Source organism: Rhinoderma darwinii, chromosome 4, assembly GCF_050947455.1.
Source record: "Rhinoderma darwinii isolate aRhiDar2 chromosome 4, aRhiDar2.hap1, whole genome shotgun sequence".
Classification (NCBI taxonomy): domain Eukaryota; kingdom Metazoa; phylum Chordata; class Amphibia; order Anura; family Rhinodermatidae; genus Rhinoderma; species Rhinoderma darwinii.
The window spans coordinates 231,608,415-231,636,145 of record NC_134690.1 but is presented as its reverse complement, the minus strand read 5'-3'; the positions used below and the strand labels follow the sequence as shown (position 1 = coordinate 231,636,145).

At 40.9% G+C, this 27,731-nt stretch overlaps 1 protein-coding gene across 1 annotated transcript in view; it reads left to right on the top strand.

The window, feature by feature from the left end:
- Positions 1-26,094, top strand: part of SLC22A16 (solute carrier family 22 member 16) — a 40,737-nt gene extending 14,643 nt beyond the window's left edge. Inside the window, exons 2-9 of the mRNA XM_075862274.1 lie at positions 9,858-10,334; positions 16,004-16,121; positions 17,051-17,588; positions 22,226-22,353; positions 24,260-24,369; positions 24,622-24,721; positions 24,946-25,096; positions 25,181-26,094. Of these exons, the coding sequence (XP_075718389.1) occupies positions 9,858-10,334; positions 16,004-16,121; positions 17,051-17,588; positions 22,226-22,353; positions 24,260-24,369; positions 24,622-24,721; positions 24,946-25,096; positions 25,181-25,266 (1,708 nt within the window). The 3' untranslated portion in view covers positions 25,267-26,094. The remainder of the gene's footprint in view (positions 1-9,857; positions 10,335-16,003; positions 16,122-17,050; positions 17,589-22,225; positions 22,354-24,259; positions 24,370-24,621; positions 24,722-24,945; positions 25,097-25,180) is intronic.
- Positions 26,095-27,731: the final 1,637 nt, after the last annotated feature.

The window sequence follows — 27,731 nt, the reverse complement described above, 5'->3', positions numbered from 1 at the left end:
TTCATAGAAAGGATGCCCTGGAGTTGGAAAAAATACAAAGAAGAGCAACGTAGCTAATAAGGGGCATGGAGAATCTCAGTTATAAGGAAAGATTAAAAGAATTAAACCTATTGAGCCTTGAAAAAAGATGACTAAGGGGGGGACATGAATAACTTATATAAATATATTAATGGCACATACAAAAAATATGGTGAAATCCTGTTCCATGTAAAACCCCCCCCCAAAAAACAAGGGGGCGCTCCCTCTGTCTGGCGAAAAAAAGGTTCAATCTGCAGAGGCGACAAGCCTTCTTTACTGTGAGAACTGTGAATCTATGGACTAGTCTACCACAGGAGCTGGTCACAGCAGGGACACTAGATGGCTTTAAAAAAGACTTAGATAATTTCCTAGAACAAAAAAATATTAGCTCTTATGTGTAGAAATTTTTACCTTCCTTTTTCCCATCCCTTGGTTGAACTTGGTTGAATCAATGCGATTCTGCCACAAAAGTCGCAACACTAGCTTTCTGTTGCAGGTTTTGCACCCCCATTGAATTCAATGGGGAAAACCTGCAACAGATAAGCAACAAAAACGCAGCATAAATTGACATGCTGGGGATTTAAATTCTGCACCGCAGGTCAATTTATTAACGTTTACGCTGCGTTTTGTTTTCGCAGCGTGGGCATGAGATTTTTTAAATCTCATCCACTTTGTTGGTATTGTAAATGCTTCGGAATTTCCGCACAGAATTCTGTTGCGGAAATTCCGCAGCGTTTATGCTACGTGGTAACCCACGTAGCATAAAGGCCCTCTTATACGGTCCGATGTAGGCCGTTAAAATGAGTGCCGATCAACGAGGCAGCTCGCTGATCGGGGATCGCTTACTTCTTTTAAAAGTAGCAATGATCAGTAATGAATGGGGGCGAGCGATCGTTACTACGATCGCTCGTCCCCATACATTTCTATAATTTCGGCAGCACACAGGGAGATGTGCTGCCGACAACTATATTATTTCTTGCTACGTAAACGATACAATCAGCAGATGACCGAGCGTTTGCTCGTGCATCGGCTGATCGTTGCCCTTTTTACACAGGGCAATGATCGGGAAAGAGCATTTATATGAATGCTCGTTTGCCTGATTATTGGCCTGTGCAAAAAGGCCCTTAGTGTGCTTTGTCTTCCTTTTAACTTTTCCCATACCGTCTGCCATACAGTCAAGCAGAAAAGAGACAAGTGGTAGCTGGAGTGAGTGGTTGTCTAGGGCACCTATGAGGGGCGAGCGCAGTTTATGGATAAAGAAAGCAACAGTCTGCCTTGATAAATTTTACCAATCAGTATTTCTATGTATAAATAAGAACAATAGGGGTTGATGGGAAAGGGGCAACAGGTGACAATAAAATGAATGATTGTCCATCAGACAACTATCCTGCTGAACTTTAAAGGGAACCTGTCACCAGCATTTTAGCTATAAAGCCAGCAATACCTGGTGAAAGTGGGTGAAAAATCATTGTCATCTAAGCTATAAATATGTTCTAAGTAAGCTCTGTAGCTTTAGTATTCCGTTTTTCAGTGGTCCCACACCGTATGCAAATGAGCAGAAAAGAGTCAAATCTTCATCTGAAAAGAGTCAGATTTTCATTCCTCCAGCATCTCAGAGTGGACTCCACCTCCTTCTTTTTGATTGACAGCTCCTTAGCCAGTCAGGGCCGGACAGGTGCCGGCGGTGGGCGGGGTTAAGAAGCTGAGTCCCAGAGGGAAAACTAATTACCATAAAAGGCGGGAAGAGTTTAAACGACTACATTTACTGACAGAGGAGGACTTCAGGAAAGAAGAGAACAGGAACGCACTCTGGACAGCTGCGGCCGTTGAGGGGTCAGGCGAGTTTGACAGGTAAGATGTTGATGGCAGGATCCCTTTAAGGCCAGGATCACTATGTGCACACGTAGTGTTTTCAGGCCTATTTCGGGGGGCTTACGCATCGAAAAACGCCTGAAAAACGGAAGCAGAACGCCTACAAACATCTGCCCATTGATTTTAATGAGAAATACGGCGTTCTTTTGAGACAGGGCATTTTTTTACGCCTCATTTTTTTAAAAACGCGTAAAAAAACACCTGCGAAAAATAAGTGCTTGGCACTTCTTGAGACGTTTTTGGAGCCGTTTTTCATTGACTCTATAGAAAAACAGCTCAAAAAACGACCGTAAAAACCCTGTGAAAAACGCGAGTGCCTTAAAAAACGTCTGAAAATCAGCAGCTGTTTTCCCTTGAAAACAGCTCTGTATTTTCAGACGTTTTTTAATTTTGTGTGTGCACATACCCTTTTAGTGCAGTTTTTGGCTCAGTTTTTTTAGTTAAACATAAAAAATCAGATGCATCAGTCTTTTCTATATACCTTTCCTTCCTTTTAGGCCTTATTCACACAAACATGACCATTTTGCGCGAGCAAAAAATGCTGCGTTTTGCACGCGCAAAAGTTCCGTGTGGCATCAGTATGTGGTTCGTGCCTGCGTGATTTCCGCGCATATGGCAACGTGATGACACGCTGTTTTTATGTTTACAAACATAAAAGCAGGAGGTGCTTTTCTTGTTTCATTCATTTATTTTACTACTGTAGCGCGAATCACGCGCGGCACACAGAAGTGCTTCCGTGTGCCGTGCGGGATTTTCACGCACCCATTGACTTCAATGGGTGCGTGATGCGCGAAAAACTGCCAAGTATAGGACATGTCGTGAGTTTTACGCAACGCACATACGCTGCGTGAAAATCACGGACTGTCTGAACGGCCCCATTCACTAGCATAGGTCCGTGCGACGCGCGTGATTTTCACGCTCGTTGCACGGACGTAATACACGTTCATGTGAATAAGGCCTTAAAGTGTAGCTAAACGTTTGACAAACTTCTGACATGTCATAGTGACATGTCAGAAGTTTGTAATGGTGGGGGTCCGAGCACTGAGACCCCCACCAATCATTAGAACGAAGCAGCTGAATGGCTCGTGTGAGCAATCAGCCGCTTCGTGTCTGTTCGGCTTTTTCCGGAAATAAACGTATCAGTGTTTGGACTCAATAGAAAGTCTATGAGCCCGTACTCCGATACATCAGCTTTCCGGAAAAAGCCGAACAGACGCGAAACGGCTGAGTGCTCGCACGAGCGCTTTAACTGCTTCGGTCTAGTGATTGGTTTGGGGTCTCAGTGCTCGGACCCCCCACCAATCTCAACTTCTAACATGTTCTGACATGTCACTATGACATGTCAGAAGTTTATCAAACGTGTAGCTACACTTTAAAGAGGCTCTGTCACCAGATTTTGCAACCCCTATCTGCTATTGCAGCAGATCGGCGCTGCAATGTAGATTACAGTAACGTTTTTATTTTTTAAAAAACGAGCATTTTTGGCCAAGTTATGACCATTTTTGTAGTTATGCAAATGAGGCTTGCAAAAGTACAACTGGGTGTGTTTAAAAGTAAAAGTCCAAGTGGGCGTGTATTATGTGCGTACATCGGGGCGTTTTTACTACTTTTACTAGCTGGGCGTTCTGACGAGAAGTATCATCCACTTCTCTTCAGAACGCCCAGCTTCTGGCAGTGCAGACACAGCCGTGTTCTCGAGAGATCACGCTGTGTCGTCACTCACAGGTCCTGCATCGTGTCAGACGAGCGAGGACACATCGGCACCAGAGGCTACAGTTGATTCTGCAGCAGCATCAGCGTTTGCAGGTAAGTAGCACAAGGATGCGGTCTATTGCAGCCCTTCTCTTAAAAGAGAGAGGCCCCGCAGACTAGATACAAGATACAATAAGCTTTTAAGTGTATTATTTATAAGGGGGTTGTATGGTTTCAAGATATTGGTGTGAATTATGGCTTCGTTCACATCCCCACCCGGGTCCCGTTCTGACGTTCCGTCGGAGCTTTCCATCGGAACGGGACCCTGACTGACACAAACGCCTGCACAACGGAGACAAACAGAAACTTTTTGCTAAGCCCCACCCACTTTTTGAAATAAAACAAGAAAAGGCACCATTTTTTTTCCCCAAAATACAGTTTTTCTCTGCCAGAAAACTGGCGTAGGCGGCTTCATAAATTCCCCCCTATGTGTTTGTTTACTTATGGACTTTAACTGTTTCAGAAATATAGTGCACACCACATGCAACAGTTTTTAGGACCATCTAAGGAAGATTTTAGGAAGCAACAAATTTTGGTGACAAATTAAAGGTTAACATGTGTAAGCAGAAAATCCTTGCTGCATATTTTACTATTCTGTGTAATCAAACATAAACAAATAAGTTACTTAACAGAATAATAAGTAACAGATTTTATCTTTCACCCAAAATGTTGCGTCATTCCGGTGTTCCGCTGGTTATGGATGGGATCCCAGTTTAGCTAAATAAAATCACTGAAGAAAAGCAAGAGAAAATTACATTTTATTAAGATTTAGCATGGTATCTATGCATTAATTTAAGATTAGAAGATAAAACACACCTTATCCTAAGGGCAGATTCACACGAACGTTGCGTTTTTGCGCGCGCAAACAACGCGGCGTTTTGCGAGCGCAAAAACCATTTGACAGCTGCGTGTGTCATGCGTGTCTGATGCGCGGCTGCGTGATTTTCGCGCAGCCGGCATCATAGAGATGAGGCTTGTCAACGCCCGTCACTGTCCAAGGTGCTGAAAGAGCTAAATCTTACAGCACCCTCGACAGTGAATGCCGAACACAACAGCGAAAAACCTGTAAAAAAAAAAGATAAAGTTCCTACTTACCGAGAACTTCCCGGCCGTTGCCTTGGTGACGCGTCCTTGGTGACGCGCCTCTCTTGACATCGGGCCCCACCTCCCTGGATGACGCGGCAGTCCAAGTGACCGCTGCAGCCTGTGATTGGCTGCAGCCTGTGCTTGGCCTGTGATTGGCTGGAGCTGTCACTTGAACTGAAGTGTCATCCCGGGAGGTCGGACTGCAGGAAGGAGACAGGAGTAATCGGTAAGTTAGAACTTCGTTTTTTTTTACAGGTTCATGTATTTTGGGATCGCAAGTCACTGTCCATGGTGCTGAAACAGTTTAACTCTTTCAGCACCATGCACAGTGAATGTCTCCCGACGTCGCGGACCGGAAATTTTTTTGCCGGGTTCGGCCAAAACGAGTTTGGCCGAACCCGGTGAAGTTAGCTTCGGTTGTCGGGGTTCGCTCCTCGCAAAGACACTCCGTTTGGATGCTTGGAAACAGAAAAGCACGTGGTGCTTTTCTGTTTCCATTCATCCTTTTGACAGCTCGTGCGCTGTTTCAGTCTGTTCGCACGGAAGTGCTTCCGTGCGACCTGCCTGGTTTTCACGCACCCATTGACTTCAATGGGTGCGTGATGCGTGAAATACGCAGAGTTATTGAACCTGTCGCGTATTTTGCGCAGCGAACAAACGCTGCGCAAAATACACGGACTGTGTGTACTGCCCCATAGACTTCTATAGGGCATTGCGTGCCACGCGAAAACCACGCGGCCTACACGCTGCCAAATCACGTTCGTGTGAATCCCCCCTAAGTCTAAACCATGTTAACGTCTGGCAACTGAAATTGGTTGATGCAACTGGTGCACACTCAATAGAAATACATAGAGGAAAATAGTGCAGCAGTTAGGCCTTATTCACACGAACGTGTGTGTTTTGCGCGCGCAAAAAACGCTGCGTTTTTTTGCGCGTTGCAGTTGTGTGTGTCATCAGTATGTGCTGCGTGACTGCGTGATTTTCACGCATATGCCAATCCTTATGACACGCGGTTTTGCTGTTTAGAAAAAGAAATGAAGGAAGTGCTTTTATTTTTTCCTTCATTTCTTTATCTATTGTTGCGCGAATCACACGCGAAGTGCTTCCGTGTGCCGTGCGCAATTTTCACGCACCCATTGACTTCAATGCGTGTTGCGCGAAAAACAGCCAAGTATAGGACATGTCGTGAGTTTTATGCAGCGGAGATACGCTGCATGAAAATCATGGACTGTCTTAACGGCCCCATTCACTAACATAGGTCCGTTAAGATGCGCGTGATTTTCACGCGCGTATCACGGACGTAATACACGTTCGTGTGAATGAGGCCTTACACAACAGGTATATTCTCATCCACTTGTAACTTATGTGCATCTCCCTGTGTAGCACAAATGGGGCATTTATTACTATAGGACTGAGTTCACATGGGGCGGATACACTACGTATCCGTCTTGGTGGCCGCAGGGAATTCCGGGTGAAAAACCGCACCAAACTGTGGTGCAATTTTCTCCCAGAATGTTCCCGGCGGAAAACAATGACGTTTCATCCCAGGAAGCCACTGCAGCCTGTGATTGGCTGAAGCGGCAGTCACATGGGATGAAACGTCATCCCAGGAGCCCGGCCCTCTGACGTCACCCAGGCCGGCATCCTGGGATGACGTTTCATTGCATCTAACCGCCGCTACAGCCAGTGATTGGCTGCAGCAGTCAAATCGGATGAAGCGTCTGGCCTGGAAGAAGAAACACAGACTTCTGGGTAAGTAGAAGATTTTTTTTTATTTTGAGTTACGTTTCTTGCAGCGGAATCGCTGTGATTCCGCCGCAATAAAATGCAACAACTGCTATTTGTTGCGGGTTTCACCTCCCCATTGAATTCAATGGGGAAAACACACAACAAATAAGCAGGGTTTACACAAATACAATTGACATGCTGCGGAATAAAATTTGCATGTGGATGAGATTTGTTCTATCTCATCCACTTTGCTGCTACTGTATTATGGCAAACAACAGAGAAAAGTTGGTCCGCTCGGGCAGGAAATCTACGTCAGAGGTAGGCAGGGATTCAAGAAAAATAGTGAAGGGTCCGGCACATGATAGATAATTAAAATGCAATGCTGTTTATTGGTATCAAAAAATGATAAAACAAGTGTTTAAAATCCCAGGTAGAGAACGCTTCCGCGTTTCGAACTGAGAAGTTTGAAATGCGTAAGCGTTCTCTTCCCGGTATTTTAAACACTTGTTTTATCATTTTTTTTATACCAATAAACAGCATTGCATTTTAATAATCTATCGTGTGCCGGATCCTTCACTATTTTCCTTGGCTACTGTTTTATGCTGCAGATTTTCCGCAACAAATCCCATTTCGGAAAATCAGCAGTATTTCCGCAGCGTGTGAACTGACCCTAGATTTTTTTTTTGCTCAAGTCTAAATTCATGCAACAAAAAAGAGTAAAGCCCTCTTCACATGGAGGAATTTGCCGGCAGAAAAATCTGCCTCAGGAATTTTAAAGGCGGATTTTGAGCTGCCTGCACTTTCAAGCCGCGGTTTTCGCTGCATTTTTTTGCCCTCGGCCATTGGGCAAAAAACACCACGAAAAACGCTTTCTGTGCCTCCCTTTGATTTCAATGGGAGATCAGAGGCGGAACCCGCTTGTTTTTTTTACTACGAGCGGGTAAAAACAGCAGCGAAAAGATGCTTTCGCCTGCCATTGAAATTAATGGGAGGCGGTTTCGGAAGTTTTTGTGTTCTGATTCCAGCAGGGTAAAAAACTCTGTGTAAACTGGGCCTAAGGTTGGACTCATACACAGCGCTTTGCAGCGTTTTTTTTGTGTTTTTGATGCCATTTTTAACAGCGTTTTTTGTGTAGTTTTCATTGTAGCCAGATGTTTAAAATAAAATATAAAAAGCACTACATACAAATGTGTTTTGGTTTGTGGCCTGTTTGAGGCAATTTTGTGGTCAGTGGTGTTTTTTGTTTTTTTTCAAACGCAGCAAGCTCTGGGTATTGCATTTTATGTGCCTGTTCACATCAGCGTTGCCCTTCCATTGAGGGGTTTTGTTGACTGCACTATTGATTCCGTCAAAACAACGGAACCTTGTCACAACGGTGACAAGTGGAAACCTTTAGCAATGTTTCCGTCACCATTGAGATCAATGGTGATGTAAAGGGAAGATAAGGTTTCTGTTTGTCTTTCCGTTGAGACGTTAATCAGACGGAAACCTCTGAAGGAACCCCTCAATGGAACGGCATTGCTGATGTGAACACAGCCTTTTTCAGTCGTTTTTCCCATAGGCTTTTCTATAGGACTTAAAAAAAGCCTGAAAAAAAGCATGTACTAAATGACACCAAATAAAAAACGCCCCCAAAGAGGCACTAAAAATGGCATAAAAAACGCATGTTACATTTTAATAATGCTAGCATTTTCAGAAGTGTCTTTTGATGCAGTTTAGGTTTCCAGAAAAAAATCTGTGTGTAAAAGAGGCCTAAAAAATAAAATTTCAGCCTTGTACGAACAGGGTGTATACACTGCGTAAAAGTACAAAGCGTATCGGTCCTGGAGGCTGCAGGGAACTCCACCCAAATTGTGGTGTCGTTTTGCGGATGAAATGTCCACTTCGGAAAACAGTGGTTAAAAAAAAAAGTTTATAATTAACCTGGTCTCCGTTGTCATAGCGAAGTTTTCTGCCGTTCTCATCCAGGCTGGCCTCCTGGGATGAGGCTGCAGCCCATGTGACCGCTGCAACTTGTGATTGGCTGCAGCAGTCACATGGGATGAAACATCATTCCAGAAAGCTGAACTGCACGGAGAACATAAGAAAGCGTCGCTACGACAACGCCCAGGTGGTAAGTATAAACCTTTTTATTAGTTTTAAACCAGTATTTTGAAACGCAAAAATCGCAACATTTGCTATTTGTTGCAGGTTGAATTCAATGGGGAAAACCTGCAACAGAAAAGCAGCGATTCCGCGGCATAAATTGACTTGCTGAGGATTTAAAAAAACGCACCGCAGGTCAATTTATGAACGGTTTTCTGGCTGAATTTTAACGCAGCGTGTGGATGAGATTTATTCAAATCTCATCCAATCTGCTGCTACTGTGATACGCTGCAGATTTTCTGTAGTGAAATCCGTTGCGGAAAATCCATAGTGTTTATGCTTCGTGTAAACATAACCTTTCTATAGCTTCTTTGGTTAAACTCACGCAACCCATCCTAATGCATTCTAGGATGGATTTCAAACACAATTACGTGTAGGCGATCATTTTAGTGACAAGCAATGTTTACCTTCTTTACTGAAAAAGCATCTTCGGGTAAATATAGGTATTATACTTTTATTATAAAATATTATTTTTTTATTTTTTAGTTTATTTTCCTGGAGAATCCCTTTAATGTGCCCATGCATTATTAAAATTCCCTCATCCTTCCTTTTCCTTTTGGTTTTTTTTCAGGAGCAGGGAACATTCAAGCAGAGCTGCATAAAACTTTTGGCCTCTAATGCTTATAGGAAAATCCTATAGAAACTGAATTAGGTTGTATAATACAAATGAAATAATAAAAAGTTGAAAAACATGTAGACGTTGCATCAGAGTGAAAAAAACACAGTTAGGGGAAACATGCAAGAAAAGATGTTTAGAAAGTCCTAACTACGCTTTGTACATTTTAAAATAAATTGGAAAATATTGACCAATGTAATTGAAGGCTTGCGCGACGGAGGTACTGTATGTCCAGATGTTTTTAAGCAGGAATAGACAGGATCTTGGCTGAGAAGTACAGTACTTAGTGGCAACCTAAGCCAATAAATATATTCCAAAAGCATTCAGCTGCTTATTCTTTTAACCAAACGATGACCTCATTTGCTTGGCAAACTAAAATGCAAAACAAAGTTGTGTCATTTTTTTTATTATTATACTTTGACATTTACTTCTTTACCATATTAACGGGATTCTCCACTATGTGGACCTCATGTATTAAAACTAGTGCAAACAAGAACTTGAGATGTTTCTCATAGCCATCAATCTGGAATTCAGCAGTTCTGTTTTCAAAGCAGGATCCAAGTGGCACATGTACTGTATGTGTTCATTATATTCTGCATTTTTGTGTGTAACCTAATGCTATGTCTTGTGCTTTTTGCAGATTCCAAGCATATGTATACTTCACATCTGCCTTTCAAGCTATTTCTTGTGGCATCCACTACCTGGCCTCTGTGTTCATTGCTGTTACTCCAAAGTATCTATGCGGACCTCCAGGAAATGTGAGCCTGATACTGCTCCATAATGAAACTCTTTCTCAGATCAGTGAAGTTTGGGATCTATGGACATCACCAAAAGATCACCTTGTTGTGCAGCAGGGAAACGGGGACATTTGGGAACTACAGCGTTGCAGTCGGTTTAAACGTGAAGGTTCATTTACTCCAACATATACATATCATGGAAATAAGACATTATTTTCTTGCTCTGATGGATATCAATATGATCTTACTCATTTACGAAGCAGCATAGTAACTGATTGGGATCTGGTATGTGACCATGAATGGCTTGCTAAATTGTCTCAACCAACATTCATGCTTGGCGTACTTATCGGTGCACTAGCCTTTGGTGATATTGCAGACAGGTAATTTATTGAAATGATGCTTTAAAAAGATCATGGGATTAAAATGGCAGTGCATGGGTTAATCAGGGCCTTTGTTTATGACAATTGCATGCAATGAAACACTTCTGTATTGTTCATGTAATGTGATTATTAATAAAAAAAAGTGGCTTGACCGTAGACATTGGGCTTCGTTAACATCTGCGCTGTGACTCCGTTCATGGACCTTTCCGTCAGGGGAACCCATGAATGGAATCCAAACTGAAACAAATGGAAACCATCGGTTTCCGTTTGCATCACCATTGATTTCAATGTTTAGGAAGTCCGCCATCCAGCAGCACCAGCTTTAAAAGTATAGATGGGTGCACGCCTTGGGAACCCGATCACAGTTCCATATCCAATAAACATCCAATGATAGGCAGCACTCCAATGTCAAGGTGAAAAAATAGCTTTAATGGCCCTCGTGCAACGGCTCTGTGCAGTGAGCCTTTCTCAAGCACGAGGGCCATTAAAGCTATTTTTTCACCTTGACATTGGAGTGGTGCTTATCATTGGATGATCATTGATTTCAATGGTGATGGATCCGGTGCAAATGGTTTCTGTTTGTCAGCATTGTGGAAGGGTTCCGTCATTCTGACAGAATTAATACCATCGTCGACTGCGCTATTCAATCTGTCAAAATGATGGAACCCTTACACAACGGGGACAAACAGAAACCATTTGCACTGGATTCGTCAATGATGATACAAACGGAAACCTATTCAGTTTGGATTCCGTTTATGGGTTCCCCTGATGGAAAGCTCCGACCGAACCCATGAACAGAGTCCCGACGCAGATGTGAACGAAGCCTTAGATTACCAATACACTAGTATTGTGACTGTATTTTGTGCTTTGTGTATACACTGGATATGAATATAGTTTGCAATTGTTTTCAATTCTCTTTCCCTACTCCTTTGCAGTTTTTCAGTCTGTCATCTCATGAAAGCCTGAATTATGTATTCTTTGGTTTGATTTGTAGTGTGCTCAAAACCATCACTCTAGAAGAATAGAGCCAGCAGTGCTTTGGAGTTTACTCATATCAGGATGGGCTACAAAGTAACCCAAATACAGTCTAATTCCATTTAACTATTCCCTATAATCTATTTGTTTTCCCCTTCCTACAGCCCTGGTCAGTGATCTGACAAATAAGCAATACTGCACATAGTGATGTCACAATAAGCGGAGAGTAACAGAACAGTGATGACATTACGCTAAAATCATGCGCGCAGTGACATATCAGTGAGGGGACAAAACACACAGTGATATCATTGCACTGTAATTAAGCAAACAGTTCTTACCATACAGGAATGATGGGCATATTAATATCACAGTAGGGCAATACTAGTGATAGTACTTTCAGGGGCTCAGGCAAATAAGTCCTCTTTCACCCCCAGCTTCCACCTGTTTCCCCACTCTACGAAAATAGTTGGTATGCATTCCACTAATCCATGGGCCACAGTTAATAGGAAAAGGGATAACATAATCTTTAGGCCTCATGCACTCGACCGTAGCCGTGTGCACGGCCGTGATTTTCGGGTCGGGCGGCTGCGGACTGTCAGCGGACTGTCAGCCACGGGCCGCCCGCAAATCGTACGGCATGCACATGGCCGCCATCATTGTTTTCAATGAGCCCGGACCGCAGAAGATGTCCGTAATAGGACATGCCCGTTCTTTCTGCGGTGCTGGTTCCCGGGCCATGCACGGACCGTAAAAACTACGGTCGTGTACATGGCCCCATAGAAAAGAATGGGGCCGCAATTCTCCCGTGGATTTTCGGGGGAATTGCGGCCGCACAAACACGTTCGTGTGCATGGGGCCTTAAAGTATACAATGGGGTCCAAAATGTAGAATAGGAGAATGAAAGGCCAGAGCTCCCTAACTATTTGTTTGTGTATGGGCCCCTGATACTACTGATGGTAGCCACAGTTGTGGTGCCCAATAGCAGTTGCAGGGGTTACCACTATGGTAAGTATGCCCTTGATGTCACAGCCAAGGGATAATGTACACAGTGATGTCACTGTACAGGAATAATAAATATAGTGTTAGGTCACAATACTTACATAATAAACAGTAATATCTATGTAGCTACTGTATAATTCACATAATGATGTCACAGCGTACAATGTATTAATATTCCTTGACAGTCTTCTTTTGTACATTTGTTACTTTTTTCTTACACACACAGTTTTTTCTTTACGAACATTTACTTTTTGGGTCATCAGTACAACCCCATTCAGTGCTCAACTCCCCTTAGAGCTGATTGTCAAGAGTCCAGTAATAGAACATCATTGTTGCCAAATTAATTTCGAGATCATTTTTTTTTCTACATAAATCCTGATGTCACTTTTAACAGCGCCTTCAGAGTGCCCCATAAACAGTGCCAACAGATATACTAAGATACTATAGATGATGAAATTTAGCTTAGGAATTGCATTTACAACTCTCTTTCCCACATATCTATCTATGTATAGATAGACACAGACTATGTACAGACTGACACAAAATCAGGGGTACTTTATTACCCTCGGTGCAACGTTTCAGCTCCGTCCACTGGAGCATTACTCAAGCCTTCTTGAGAAAGGCTCCAAAGGACAGAGCTGAAACGTTGCACTGAGGGTAATAAAGTATCCCTGATTTTTTTCACTGATATCTATGAAGTGCTGCCTATTTTTTATCTCTATCTATCTATCTATCTATCTATCTATCTATCTATCTATCTATCTATCTATCTATCTATCTATCTATCTATCTATCTATCAATCAATCACATATCTATCTCTTATAAAACCTTGCTGTTGCCATGTGAGTAGTCATCCACTTCTTTTCACAACGCCCAGCTTCTGGCAGTGCACAGACACACAGCGTGTTCTCGAGAGATCACGTTGTGACGTCACTCACTTCCTGCCCCAGGTCCTGCATCGTATCGGACGAGCGAGGACTCATCGGCACCAGAGGCTACAGTTGATTCTGCAGCAGCATCAGCGTTTGCAGGTAAGTAGCTACATCGACTTAGCTGCAAACGCCGATGCTCTGCCAGAAGCTGGGCGTTGTGAAGAGAAGTGGATGATGCTGATTCGTCAGCATCATACACTTCTATTCACAACGCCCAGCTAGTAAAACAAGTAAAAACGCCCAGATGTACACACACAATACACGCCCAGTTGTACTTTAGAAAGCCTCATTTGCATAAATATAAAAATGGTCATAACTTGGCCAAAAATGCTCGTTTTTAAAAAAACAAAACGTTACTCCTATCTATATTGCAGCGCCGATCTGCTGCAATAGGAGATAGGGGTTGCAAAATCTGGTGACAGAGCCTCTTTAACTCAAGATTTGAAGTTATGATTTACAATCAATAACCTATAAACCCCCAAAATTGCAAGACCAACAACATATTACTATAATAGCAAAAAGTTATTAATCCACAAATATAATTGCAGCTTGCAACAATGAGCTTAAAAACATCCAACTGTTTTCTCTAGCCCGTATACTACCTCTAGAGCAGCATACATAGGGTACAGTAAAATAGCGTAGTGTATGTTAATGGTCTGAGAGGGAGTCTGCCGAGAATTCTGCTAATAAATTTAAACATCAGAGAATTGTGCATGTAGAATGTGGAAGACTCCATGGGCGAAATGTTCTAAGCCAGACTGGTGTAGAAAAGACGCAAATGCTGCAAAATTTATAATTTGCGCACATATTCAGACTTTTACTACATTTATATAGTTCACAGCTATTTACCGGAAATTGGATTGGGCTTAACAGAAGTATGGAGAGTGTGTACACCTCTTAATAAATTAGAGGTCTTACTGTACCACAATTTAGATTAAGGCTTCATGCACACGACCGTGCCCATAATTATGACCCATAATTACGGGCATGGACGGCCACAGACGGCCGCGGACCTGAAGGCTGTTTTTACGAGCCATGCTCCCATTATAAAGTATAGGAGCACAGTCCATAAAATAAAAAAATAGGACATGTCCTATTTTTTTCGGCAGGTTTCTAATGTATACATACAGGAAGGTGTCTGTCGGCCATAGAAATGAATGGGCCTGTAATTACGGACTGTAATTACGGGCGATTTTATGGTCGTGTGCATGGGGCCTTAGACTGGCGTATGTATCACCAGTCTTAATAAACACCCCCCCATATGTTTAATAAATATAAATGTAAACTTTGGATTTTTGTAGTGAGGCATATATATTTTTGTTCTCATCGTATTCGGTAGGATTTACTTTTGTACAATCTTTCTGACTTTTTTAAATTAATTTTCAGTAAAAATAAAATATTACATTTTAATTAACCATTATAGAGTCTCCAGACTAAAAGAGAACTAATGAATAATTTCTACAAGCACTATGATTGTTAGGCAGAGCTCAAATAATTTTAGGCAGTTGCTTAGCAACAGGTGTAACCAACAGCGGGTGACACTGTCTGATCTCCACATATTGGGTGTCACTACCGATAATGCAGAGGATTATCGTGAGTCCTTTTCTTTGTTTTGTAATGCCACGCTGTAGAAGGGAAGCAGAGGTTTAATTTAACAAAAATATATAAATTTTATAGTAAGATGCACAACAGCAGCCATCATGCTAAAAATATAAAAAATAAAACAGGTAATGAAGATTACAAAGATGCTATATTTGACATTTGTTGACTATTATAAAGGTGGCCTGGGTACATGAAGGTATGTAAAGCCTGCAGCCAGGGATCCCGGGGGATCTATATGTGTATACAGCTCAGCAGTTAATAAAATACAGTATATGGTTAACCGAATACTGTGATCTGAAGGTTCTTTTTAAACAATAGGAACACTTTCCAAACACAGGATTTGGAATGCGATTAGGAAACTAGGATGCAGTGAGTCGCAGACAAATCCATATTAAAATGGAAATAACATGTTTATATATAAATACAACTCCCCATTGATGAGTTTGCCAGAACTTAATGAAGCAGGTACATTAGCAAACCAAATGGAGCCAACATCTAATGGCTCACATAAGGCAGGAGTACAAAAGTGCAAAGATCAGCGTTTTCTCAGTTGAAGAGTGTTGGTAAAATTAATTTGTTGTGACATTCTGGGTTATGCAAGTTCTACTGGATACTGATTTATCAATGGGAATTTCCCCCATTTGTGGACATTTTATTTATGAACATTTATCCAGTTACTCCTATGCAGGGCCATTCATAAAATTTCTCGGCCCCCGACAAAAAAAATGTTGGGCCGCCACACCTCCGTTCCGCTCACTCTAGTCCCTCCGATTTCTCAGATATTAGAATATATCAAATTGCATATAATAATAACGCATCATATTTGAAGGAAGAAAAAGAAGAAACATTTTATTTTCGTAAATTTATAGTAATACCCAGGTTGCAGCAGTATCATCAAAGACACAATGAGGCATTATCAATAATGTGAGTCTGTTGTGTCCCCCTCTCTATATTTGTAATACAATTAACATTAATGTATTTTGTATAGCGCTGTGGCTCTTCATCCTGAACATAACTTCTAATGTGGGAGAATTCTGAACTGTGCTCGAATAACTGGTATCTGAGATAATATTGTAAATTCAAAATTATTAGGATGGAGTGAATTGTATTTAATGTTTCAATGCTGACCTACCTGTTGTTTTTATTCTCATTATCTCCAGAGTGGGAAGACGACCAATAATGTGGATCACAAGCTCATGCCAGTTTATATTCGGTGTTGCTGTGGCATTTACCTTCAACTACTACAGCTTTGTCATAGTCCGTTTTTTCCTGGCTATGGTGTGTTTTTATATTTTATTATATGTTACAGTATTCTAAGTTCTATAAGTAAAAACCACCTAGGTAATTAGAGTCTAAAACATTTCAGACGTTGTATGTTTTGCTAAATATAACTTTAATATAAAATATATAAACCATAATCTATCAAGGTCAATTAAAGTGACGTATTCTGATCCCAATTGTGGCACAGCCTACAAGAAACAGAGATCATGATGGGTTGGTTGACGGATCCTATTTCTTTCTAAGAAACATAACGGAACTGCTGAAGACTGATGCAATGTGATGCACTTTGGCATCAATTTGCATCAGTCTTCACCAGTTTTGTCTTGATTCAATTTTTACAGCATCCATCATGGAGCATTTTCTTTTTTCTTTTCATCATTGAGATCAATGGGTGGCATATTGAAAAGCTGTTGTCAACTGATCTTAATTTATCATCTGTTTTTCAATCCGTTAAGATCAGTTGCAGAGCAAAAAGTTTCAAATAAACAGAAGTGTGAACATAGCTGTAGGCCTCATGCACACGGCAGAGGTGCGCGCATGGAGGTTGTACAGAAGCACGCGGAGTCCCTGCAGCTCCATGATACGAAGTCATAGATAGGCACTCTGTGTGTCACTGTATTTTGTTCGTACAATGCTGTATTACGGAGTGTTTCTCCCCTAGTAGAAATTTGGCGACTGATAGAGCATGCCATGATTTTGATTCTATGGGAATCTGACAGATAAAATCTTTATGAGATCAAGGATTAGTAGGGCCTATATTAGAATTATATTAGAAATCTATAGGTGCAGTTTTACTGCTTTGTACAACTGAGATTGTAAAGAGCTATAATACAGTCATGTCCATGAGTCCATGATTTTTTTTTGTTTAGGAAGTGAGGATGTAAATATTTCCTTTGAACAATAATGATTTTGTTCTGTCTTTCCAGGCATCTAGTGGATACCTAGTCGTGGTGTTTGTTTATGTGACTGAATATGTAGGAATTAAAGCTCGTACTTGGGCCTCAATACACATTCATGCTTTCTTTGCTGTTGGAGTTATGGTTGTGGCTTTGGTTGGATACTTGGTGCGTACCTGGTGGATATATCAAATAATTCTGTCTGTTATCACCCTACCATTCGTCCTATGCTGCTGGATGCTCCCTGAGACTCCATTCTGGCTGCACTCCCAGGGAAAATACAAAGAAGTAGAAAGTGTAATTGCAACAATGGAAAAGTGGAACAAAGTGAGCACTCCATGCAAGCTGTCAGAACTATGTCCTGTGGAGGAGGGCAGGGAGCCTTGTGGACAGCATGCCCAGCCTGCCAAAAGCCACAATGTATTTGACCTATTTCACAATTGCACTTTCGCAAGAAGGACCATTTCTGTGTGGCTCATTTGGTTTACTGGAAGCTTGGGATACTACGTATTCGCTTTAAACTCTGTCAACTTGGGAGGAAATGAATATTTAAACCTCTTTCTTACAGGTATTAATATTGTCAGCTTGTTACAGCGTGACCAAGCATAATACATAAATATATATATATATATACATACACCCATGCCTGCAGTATATACACTCCTCGACATTGAAATTGCAACACCAAGAAGGAAAAGTATTGTAATTGTGGAAATCACAGACATCTTGATTTATTCGGTATCGAGTATGAGTGGCGCACACAGAAATACACGCACTTATACGCCTTGGAATGCTATCCATGAGGTTATTAATGGTTGTCTGAGGATTGCTATGCCATGCTGAATGCACTTGGGTACGCAAATCATCAAGATTGGCTGCTGGTGGCTCCGTATTGCAATTGCTGACCATTATGCCACCCCACGCCATAATCCTGGGAGTAGGAACGGAGTGACGTTCCCTTGTGAGGGCCTCTTTATGGCATTGCCCACATGGTCTCCAGACCAATCACTGGCTATAATTGCATCCGTGACAAAAGCAGGACTCATTGCTGAAGAGACCTTCATTCCAGCCTCCATTGCCGTCTTCCTGTGCACCATGATAGCCTTTGGGAGCAGTGGCATGTGGCCAATGGAACACCTGTAGCTGGATGTCTAGCTCGTAGCCCAATGTCGTGCAAACGCCTTCTGATGGTTTGTGTCCACACTGGTTGCCGCCCTAGACTTAGGATGTGACGTCTAATTTCACTTGCAGTACAGAATGGATCCTTACGCGCCATTCTTCGAATCAGACAAACTTCCCATGCAGAGATTCGCTTCCGCGCAACTCTCGCTGTGATTCTCGTTCGTTGTTGGTTTCCCAATCTCCGGGACACACAACATTTAACAGTTCTGACATCTCGGCCTAGGCGTGTAGCGATATCCCGGAGTGATAAACCAAGGTCTCTCAGTTCAAGGATTCTGTCCCTCTTCGTTTGCGACAAGTGGCGATAACTGGCACATAGACAAACAGGAGGCATCGCACAATCATCCCACACCACTTCATCCGATTTTTGAGGTTTCATGTGGCTAAAAAACTTTTCTTTTCACCTGGCCTCTATGCCCCACCCACATGCCACAGATTGGAGCTAGGTGCTTGAAAATGTGATCATTTGCAGACCTTAGCCACACCTACTTTCTCGATTTTCATAACATTATGGCTTGTCCTTCTTGGTGTTGCTATTCCATTGTTGAGGACTGTGTGTGTGTGTGTGTGTGTGTGTGTGTGTGTGTGTGTGTGTGTGTGTGTGTGTGTGTATATATATATATCTCATACTATATGCAAATAACATAACCGTATTTTAACACGTGCTTTGTAGTAAGGTATTTTAATTATCATTTATACAACGTTATTCAAGGAGGTTTCCCAAGGATTGCAGCCACATAATATCGGACTGGGGTTCCTTGGGCCTACCAGAGAAGATAATTCTGGGGGTCCACCTTTCATCTATACAGAACATGTACACATCCACTTTAAATTGCATTGTAATCTTTGTTGTATTATACACACAAGATATACCATCATATTTAAGGGGGCAATCCCTCTATCTGAAAAACAAAGGTTAAATCTGCAAAGGCAACAAGCCTTCTTTACCATAAGAACGGTGAATCTGTGGAATAGTCTACCGCAGGAGCTGGTCACAGCAGGAATAGTAAATGGCTTTAAAAAAGGCTTAAATAATTTCTTAGAAGAAAATAATGCCAGTGCCTGTGTCAATGTATAGAACTCTTGTTAGAAAATGATTTCCTTTTTAGGGCAGATTGGTTCACGTGTAATGTTTTTTTTACCTTCCTCTGGATCAATAGGGGTAAAACAAAATTCTAAAGTTTACAGATATCTCGTCCCTTTCTTATATCCCTTGGTTGAACTTGATGGACATGTGTCTTGTTTCAACCAAACTAACTGTGTAACTATGTAACCCCAGGTACCCCTGTAGGCTAGTCCAAACTTGCATAGTTCACATTGAATAATTGCTATATACAGTACAATTTATATGCAAAAGCACTAGAACTGCATTCAGAATATGGACTCAACCTTGCTATAAGCAGAATTGGATAAGGCTCTGCTTACACTAGTATCATGGCTGTCGCTCTACTATAAATTACTGACTAGATTAGAAGAGTTATAATATTTTGTAACTCAGAATACAAATGATAAAGTGCTCCGACAAATCATTTACCCTTTCATGACTGGCTGTTTTGGCCCTTCATGCCCAGAGCAAAATTTTACCTTTTGGAATGCTACATTGTAAAGCTAAGTTTTTTATTTTATTATTTCTTAGTCTACACCAAAACGGTTTGATTCTTTTTTTGCAGGACACATACAGTAGGACTTTCTTATTATTTAAATTTGGAGCTGATTCATTTTTTAGGTCTTATAAGGCCCCATGCACACAAACGTAAAAACGCCCGTAATTACGGGCTCATAGACTTCTATTGGCCACGGGTACCTTCCCATTTGCTTACGGGAAGGTGTTCGGGTCGTTGAAAAACATGGAACATGTCCTATTTCAGGCCGTAATTACGGCACGGGTCTATGGGGCTCCCGTAATTACGGGTGGCTACGTGTGTGCACCCGTAATTACGGGAGCGTTGCTAGGCGACTTCAGGGGATAGTCACTGTCCAGGATGCTGAAAGAGTTAACTGATCGGCAGTAACTCTTTCAGCACCCTGGACAGTAACTACCGCTGGAGTTAATAGTATTCTTCCTCCAGTCCGGCCTCCCGGGATGACGTTTAATCCCATGTAATCGCTGCAGCCAATCACAGGCCAATCACAGGCTGCAGCGGTCACATGGACTGCGGCGTCATCCAGGGAGGTTGGACTGGATGTCAAAAGAGGGATGCGTCACCAAGATAACGGCTGGGGTACGTATGAACTTCTTTTCATTTCAATCACTGCGGAAACTCTGCCTGAATGGGCTGCCCCTTCTCTCTATCCAGCACTGATAGAGAGAAGGGGCTGCCGATTAGTGAAGAGAAAATGGGTCCGTAAATATGGGTGGAAAACTGTTGACAACGGACCCGTTTTTATAGGCACGGGTGCGTAAATACTGGTAGAATATGGGTTGAATACGTGTGACAAAGGACCCGTATTTACGCCAGTATTTACAGGAGGAAAAAAATACGTTCATGTGCATGGGGCCTTATGGAAAAATGGTCAGAAACAGGAAAAAAAAATACGGTTATTCCTAATTTTTTCATGCTCTGTTTTAAGTAGTTTGTTCAATGAATAATATTTACCCCAAAAATGTATCTTCTAATTTTCCCGTGCATAATTAACTACACAAATATGTGTACATTGTGTAACTTATGATGTCGCTATAGTGCAGAGAACACAAACTCTATTTTAGTGTTAAATGTATCTCCCTCCCATAGCTTAAATGCTGTACATGAATCACAATCATATAGTTAAAGACTTTTTCTATTAAATGCACAAAAGTAGATAGGTCTGGGATAGAACAGACTAAAATTGGTAGCCATGGGTAATAATTTTATGTTTGGGGTGTCATACATTCTTTGTGTCAAAAATGTATAATTGCCTGAGCATCTGAAGCTCATGCAAAACATGTTCGTGTCACACAGTATGTGATATTACTAATGTCACAGTATTCCCTAGCAACTGCCCGATTCGGGAACACAGTGCTCAATATAATCGCTGTATTCAGAGTTTTTAAGTGACAGGGAACAAATTATTTCAGTTTCTGTCACAGTGTAGGATCGGGCTGCCAGTGTAACAGTTTATTCAGGGGATTCTGGCACGGGGACTAGTTCATTAGCTTGTTAATTTACGTGGGGTGTGCGTTAACTGGTTGAAAATCACCATTGGACTTAGGCCACTAAAATGATCTTATTATATTCCATACATAAAACACATAGGACATTTTAAACTTAACACACTGTAAATATACTATAATGTACTAGATTTTTGGAGATAGGTTGTTGATCTAGTGAGTTATTCTGATTACCATATTTGGAGTCGCAGAGGAATTTTTTTCCTAAAATGAGGAAAATAGTTTTTTGCCCTCCTCTCAATCAACTTTGTGGGTTAATAGGCTGAGCTGGATGAACTAATGTCTTTTTTCAGTTTTTCAAACTATGTTACATTATATGATTACAGTATATATTTTATATAAGTAGTTATAAGCAGAATTACTGAAACAAATATTTGATAAGCACACTCAATCTAGCGAATATCAGGAAATTACTAGTAGTTTTAACCATGAGCCAAATATATCAGAATATTTTCAGGAAAAGCTGCCCATTGCAGTCTCCTGTAGTGTGTTGCTATCAAGCAATGATCCCATACAGAGGCAATCATGAGCATTCGTGTACATTTCCACCTACATGGATTGACATATGCAAGCACAAACCTAACCACATGTACTCATGTCTGAATACTTGAAGGCATACATAAGGTATATTCGTCCATTTCTCCTTAAAAATTCTTGCTGTACGAACAAAGTTTTCCAACAAGTCAGAGAACTTTTTGGACAGATGTTAGTAGGGCCATCGGCGTCAGTCAGTCAAGTTACAAAATATGTCCGAAAGACAAATCGAAATCAGGTTAGTTATTCAGATTTATACAACTAAACTGTGATGTCTATATGCTCTAATGTTGACAAATTCTACTGATAATTGAAATAATTGTAAAAAAATTATTTTGTAGGTGCTGTGGAGATCCCATCATATATCGTCTGCTGTCTCGGTATGGACAAACTTGGCAGAAGGAATACACTAGTTCCATTCCTTTTACTCAGTACTGTCATTTGTGGTGTCATTATGGTCATTCCTGAGGTATGCATGTTATTACTTACCCTTCATAAGAAATATACTATAGTATAATTTTTTCCACTTTTGCAAGATATTTCAGATTCATATTTATATAAAAATACTAACCAGCTAGGCAAATTTCACCTTCTGTAGGCCTGCATTCTATGGGGTAGTTCACACTGCATTTTTTGGCGCTTAATTTTATGCAATAACTGCATCGGAATCAGCAACAAGAAACGCCCCAAATCAGCCCCTATTGATTTCAATGGGAGGCAGAAGCTTTTTTTTTTTCCGGGTGGGTGGCTATTCGCCATTCACAGAAAAAAAGTGGCATGTTCTTTATCCGAGCAGTTTTTGCATCTGTCCTCCCATTGAAAGCAATAGGAGGCAGAAATAACGTGCGGCGCTTGTTATGAATGTTTTTTTTGCGACGGTTTTTCCCCGCAGTTGCATTAGATAAAAGCAGCATGTGGGACTTTATCTACAGGGAACACTGTATGTGACACCATCTACCAGGGGCACTGTGTGTGGCAATATCTACCAGGAGTAGGCCCCTATAGCCAGCTCTGGAATGTTCCTCTTCTGCTGACAGAGAAGTCAAGAAAAGCATCCTCCTGTATGCTGTGCTTCTTCCTCTGAATATGAGCATGTAGGTAGGCTACTTGGTCTCAATAGTGCTGCTATATACAGTATAATAAAAATGCATTACTGAACTATTTTCCGGTTTCCTTTAGTCAATTAAAATTTTGACTGCACAACCTCTTTAGATCACATCTCAATTGACTATTTTGTACTCATGGCATGTGAACTCTCATTCTGTTGCATTAATACAAAAGTATTATATTTTGTATGCTAGTGTTACAGTATGTTGGACCCTTTTCTGGTACAAACAAAAATAAGTTCTTACAAATATTTACCCCAGCAAAGGTAGATTCCATGTTAGGCTTCGTTCCCATCTGTGTTAGGGCTCCATTCCGACGTTCCGTCTGAGCTTTCCGTCGGAATGGAGCCCTGACTGACACAAAAGGAAACCATAGGTTTCCGTTTCCATCACCATTGATTTCAATGGTGACGGATCCGGTGCGAATGGTTTCCGTTTGTGTCAGTCAGGGCTCCTTTCCGACGGAAAGCTCAGACGGAACGTCGGAATGGAGCCCTGACACAGATGGGAATTACAGAATTAAAGACAACATGCAAAAGCTGTTTTACTTTACCTGTCTACCAAAGAAGAAAGGATCAATATAACATCAAATCAATTTCTCTAATTAATATTATGGCTCCATGTAAAGTTCGCTATTATTGGTAATTATATTAAAATCAAAAAGATCAAAAAACAAATGTGCATTGCTAGTGTATAGTATATACCATGTGCTACTTACATTCTAGAGCAAGGCTTCTTGAACTTTGTCCTCTGGGCCTCACCAGCCAAATTATAGTGATGATTGGGCCTCACCAGTGGGTGACTTTCATGCCAGAAGATGGACATGTAGATGTGCAGTGAATATCAAGCTACAACAGATTTATTAGTTTTTACAGTGCCCCTTATCAGTGCCAACCACAGATCTAGTGAAAATGCCTCCAGTTCCAGCCACAGAGCTTGTAGTCCCAGGCATTGGTCCCCAGTCAATGTAATACCTTCATTTCTCTATGCTCCAGCCTTTTCTGTGTCAAGAGCCCCCATGAGAATGTGCACAGGAATGTCTTAAAAGGAGAATACCCGGATTAAGTGATCTGTGATAGATTGCTTCTGCCAGAACAGTGGGACTGTCCTACTGAATTCAGAACACATGGCAGGCATGACGCATCGTACAAAGCACTGGTTTGAGACGCACTAATCTATAGTACTAAACAATGTCCTTATTATACATACTACTCCACCCCACCTTTTTGGCATATACCTGTGAGGCTAACCCATTTGTTTATATTACAGGACTACAATACAATAACCATTGTTATGAGCATGGCAGGGAAGTTTTCAATAGGTATTGCATTTGGATTAATTTACCTATACACAGCTGAACTATATCCAACAGTTATACGGTAAGAGGATTTGATGTATGGATGTAACTTATATCGTTTAAGGCTGAGTTCACACGTTGCGGATTTGTCGCAGATTTTGTTGCGGTTTTGACGCAGATCTCACCCTTTTGCATTGCAAAGTGTAAAATCTGCGCTGAAAATATGCGTCAAATCCGCGAAGTGTGAACTCAGTCTAACTCTTCTTTAAGATGTTATTTAAAACATTTATTTGTCAAGTGGCAATTTAAGTTTTTCATTTTCTTGCAATTCTAGATCCTTGGCTGTTGGTAGTGGGAGCATGATGTGTCGGATTGGTAGCGTGGTTGCTCCATTCTGTGTTTACCTGACCGATGTATGGATATTTATGCCACAGGTACTGGCTCTTAGACTTTTATAACTTTATTTAGCCATATACAATTTTAACGCTAAAAATCTAATTTCAATATTTTTACCAGTATTATGTGATCTGTCGGATTTTTGTCTAAGTCTGATATTTCTTTTTTTACTGTACATAGTATATAGTCTATATTTTAATGGAGGTTTTGCCTGCTCGATTAAGCAAAAAGTCAATAACATACTTAATGCTTATTTTCTCAGCTACTTGTGGGGATTATGGCCTTAATTACTGGTATTTTAACTCTCATGCTCCCGGAAACACTTGGAAAGCCACTTATGAATACTATGGAAGAAGCTGTAGAATTAGAGGACAAGGAAGAAAGTAAAAGGAAATCACTACCAGAAGCCAATGGTATTATGATGGAAAAATTAGAATCCAATGGTGCAGATATCTCTGATGAATCTCTAATGCACAAATTCTAAATCTTCTCACCAGGATATGTACATTCTACAAAACCAATAAGCCTCCTTCAGACCGATTGTGTTTGTTATAAATGTCCTCAAAGCAAAGCCAATCAATAAATGTGTGTGGCCATGATGTAGAAGGTATGCAGGGCCAGACTGGAACTCTTCATATGAGAGCCAAGAAAACTCAATGAAAAGCCAACGCTGTTTTTGAATTTTCACAATCTAGTAAAAAAACATGATCATGAAAAGGACATGACTTTTGCAACAACAGCTGATCTATATACGGACTACTGTTACATTACATACAGTAGCTATAACTGATTTTTAATGGGATCATTCATTTCCGTACAACTATTTTTGCTTGATATAATGTGTTAATCAGATCTGTACCACGATGATATTCAAGCAGCTACTATGAAGACAAACTTTTTTAGTTTTATGATTTACAATTTTGTTCAAATGACTTTATTTTGATTATATGGCGGCAATTGGCCATTAAAAATCTGTAGAATTGCAGAGAAATTGGCACATATTGTCTAACAAGGACAAGTAAAGAATAAAATGCTTGCAAGTCATCTTGTTTAGGAATATAGATTAGGCAATGGGAAGTGTTTGCTTTAGCACATGCTTTGAAGTAGGAACTGCCTCATATAAACTTATATGTGAAGGAAAAAGTCCTATAATATTAGCCTACAAATCCGTTGCTTATGTGGACATTAGCCCTTGATATCTTCAAAGCATCCCTGATCTATATACAGCAAGACAATCAAATATTAAAAAATAATCCGTTTTGGCAGTTCAGCAAAATAACAGTTCTTGAATTAACTTTTTGTAATTTTATTTTAGAAATGTATCATAGTTTGTACAACTCTAAACTGTTTGAAAGCCTTATAGAGGCTATATACACTGGCTGCTGATTTTAGTAATAAAATATTAGATTTATGTTGCACTTTACAGAAAGTTTTCTGACTGTTAATGCACCTCCATTAGCTTCACTGATGACATTTCTTAGGCTATCGCTGACAAAAAGCTGCTCTAAAACATAACTTATATTAATTTTAATTAAACAACAACAAAGTAATATTAGGTAAGTCTTGATAACAAAAAGAATTTTCAGCAGTATGAAGGGTAGTAGAAATAGGTAAGAGTGATTTCGCTAGAAAAACTTCTACGCAGCTTATGGTAATTTTCTTTGTCACAGTAATGATCGCTACCGATATGTATCAGCCCTAAAAAGGGCCTTTATATACGATCACCCCACCTATTCCATAGCTCACAAAAGGACCCTGATTAGGATTGTCCACCTCTGATATGTCAATAATGGAACAAATTGAGGAGCATAAGGGTCCAGGCAGGTGTATTAAGGCAAAAATAACAAAGGGAATGGGTAACAGGACAAAGGGTAAACACCACAAAGAGGGAAGGATTGTGGTACATAAACACACAATCCGCAAAGTAATCGCCAGTGATGTTTTTTTATATCCCAAGGCCAATACCAAGCCTCATATCATGTAAGGAATTGGCCAACAAGTTTCCGGAGAAGTAGCAAATCAAACTGACTCCTTACAAGTAATTAGTAAAGCACTAAATGAACAACATCTAAGTGTCCTCAGTCGTGGCCTAACTTTTGTACCTTCTATCAAGTTTGACAAGTTATCATGGGTTATAGACTTGCAAACTTGGAAAATGACAAAACATTGGTGATTGGCTCATTTACCAACTTAAAACCCAATAGCTCCCATTGGTGATAGGGTTTGCATAGACCTTTTTTTATTCCCTGAGGGATGACCTACCTTATTCCAATATGACCCAAATTGAAATGATCCGCATTGAGGAATCTGAGAGAGGATGATACCATAGAAATAAACCCTCGAACTATGGGGGCAATGTGTGATCCCAGATGCAACATTGCGTGATGCCTATAAGAATGTCATAAGATGCAGCAGAACTGGTCTTCTTACCTCTAAATCTAAACAAGATGGAAATATGACCATGCACATCATTGATACAACATCAGACACTGCGAGGTCCAACAGATCTTCAGTAGATATCGGAGCTTAAGACTAGTGATGATAAATCAGACATGTTTGCAGATAAGAATGGGGGGAGGAAACCTCCAGCTCACCAGTCCAACGCCTGACACCTTGGCCTCGCTCGGATCTCCGCGACGGTCCACGGCAAACAATAGAATTGTAAAGAAAGTTGATCCAGCGCTGCAGGTATGTGGTTAAAAAGGAACGTATTCCCAATTTTATTGTATCAAAAGATTAAAAATTCGATGTCAGGTGCATATGGGCATCAAGGCAGTATTAGGTGGATATTTCAGCGCCTACGCGTTTCAAGCACGGCAAGTGCTCTTAGTCATGGCATCCATTCAATGTTTGCAGATACCCCCTAAATTAAAGAGGATGGAATTTGAAGAATTGGCTTGTGCACAGCTACTTCTCTGATACCCCACCCCAAAGAACCTGGTTACCATCTCGTCCACATGGTTCCTTCAAATGTGGACACTGCAGAGCATGTCAACATTTCATCCAAACTAAGGTATTTATAAGTGCTAGGACAAAACATCAGTATCT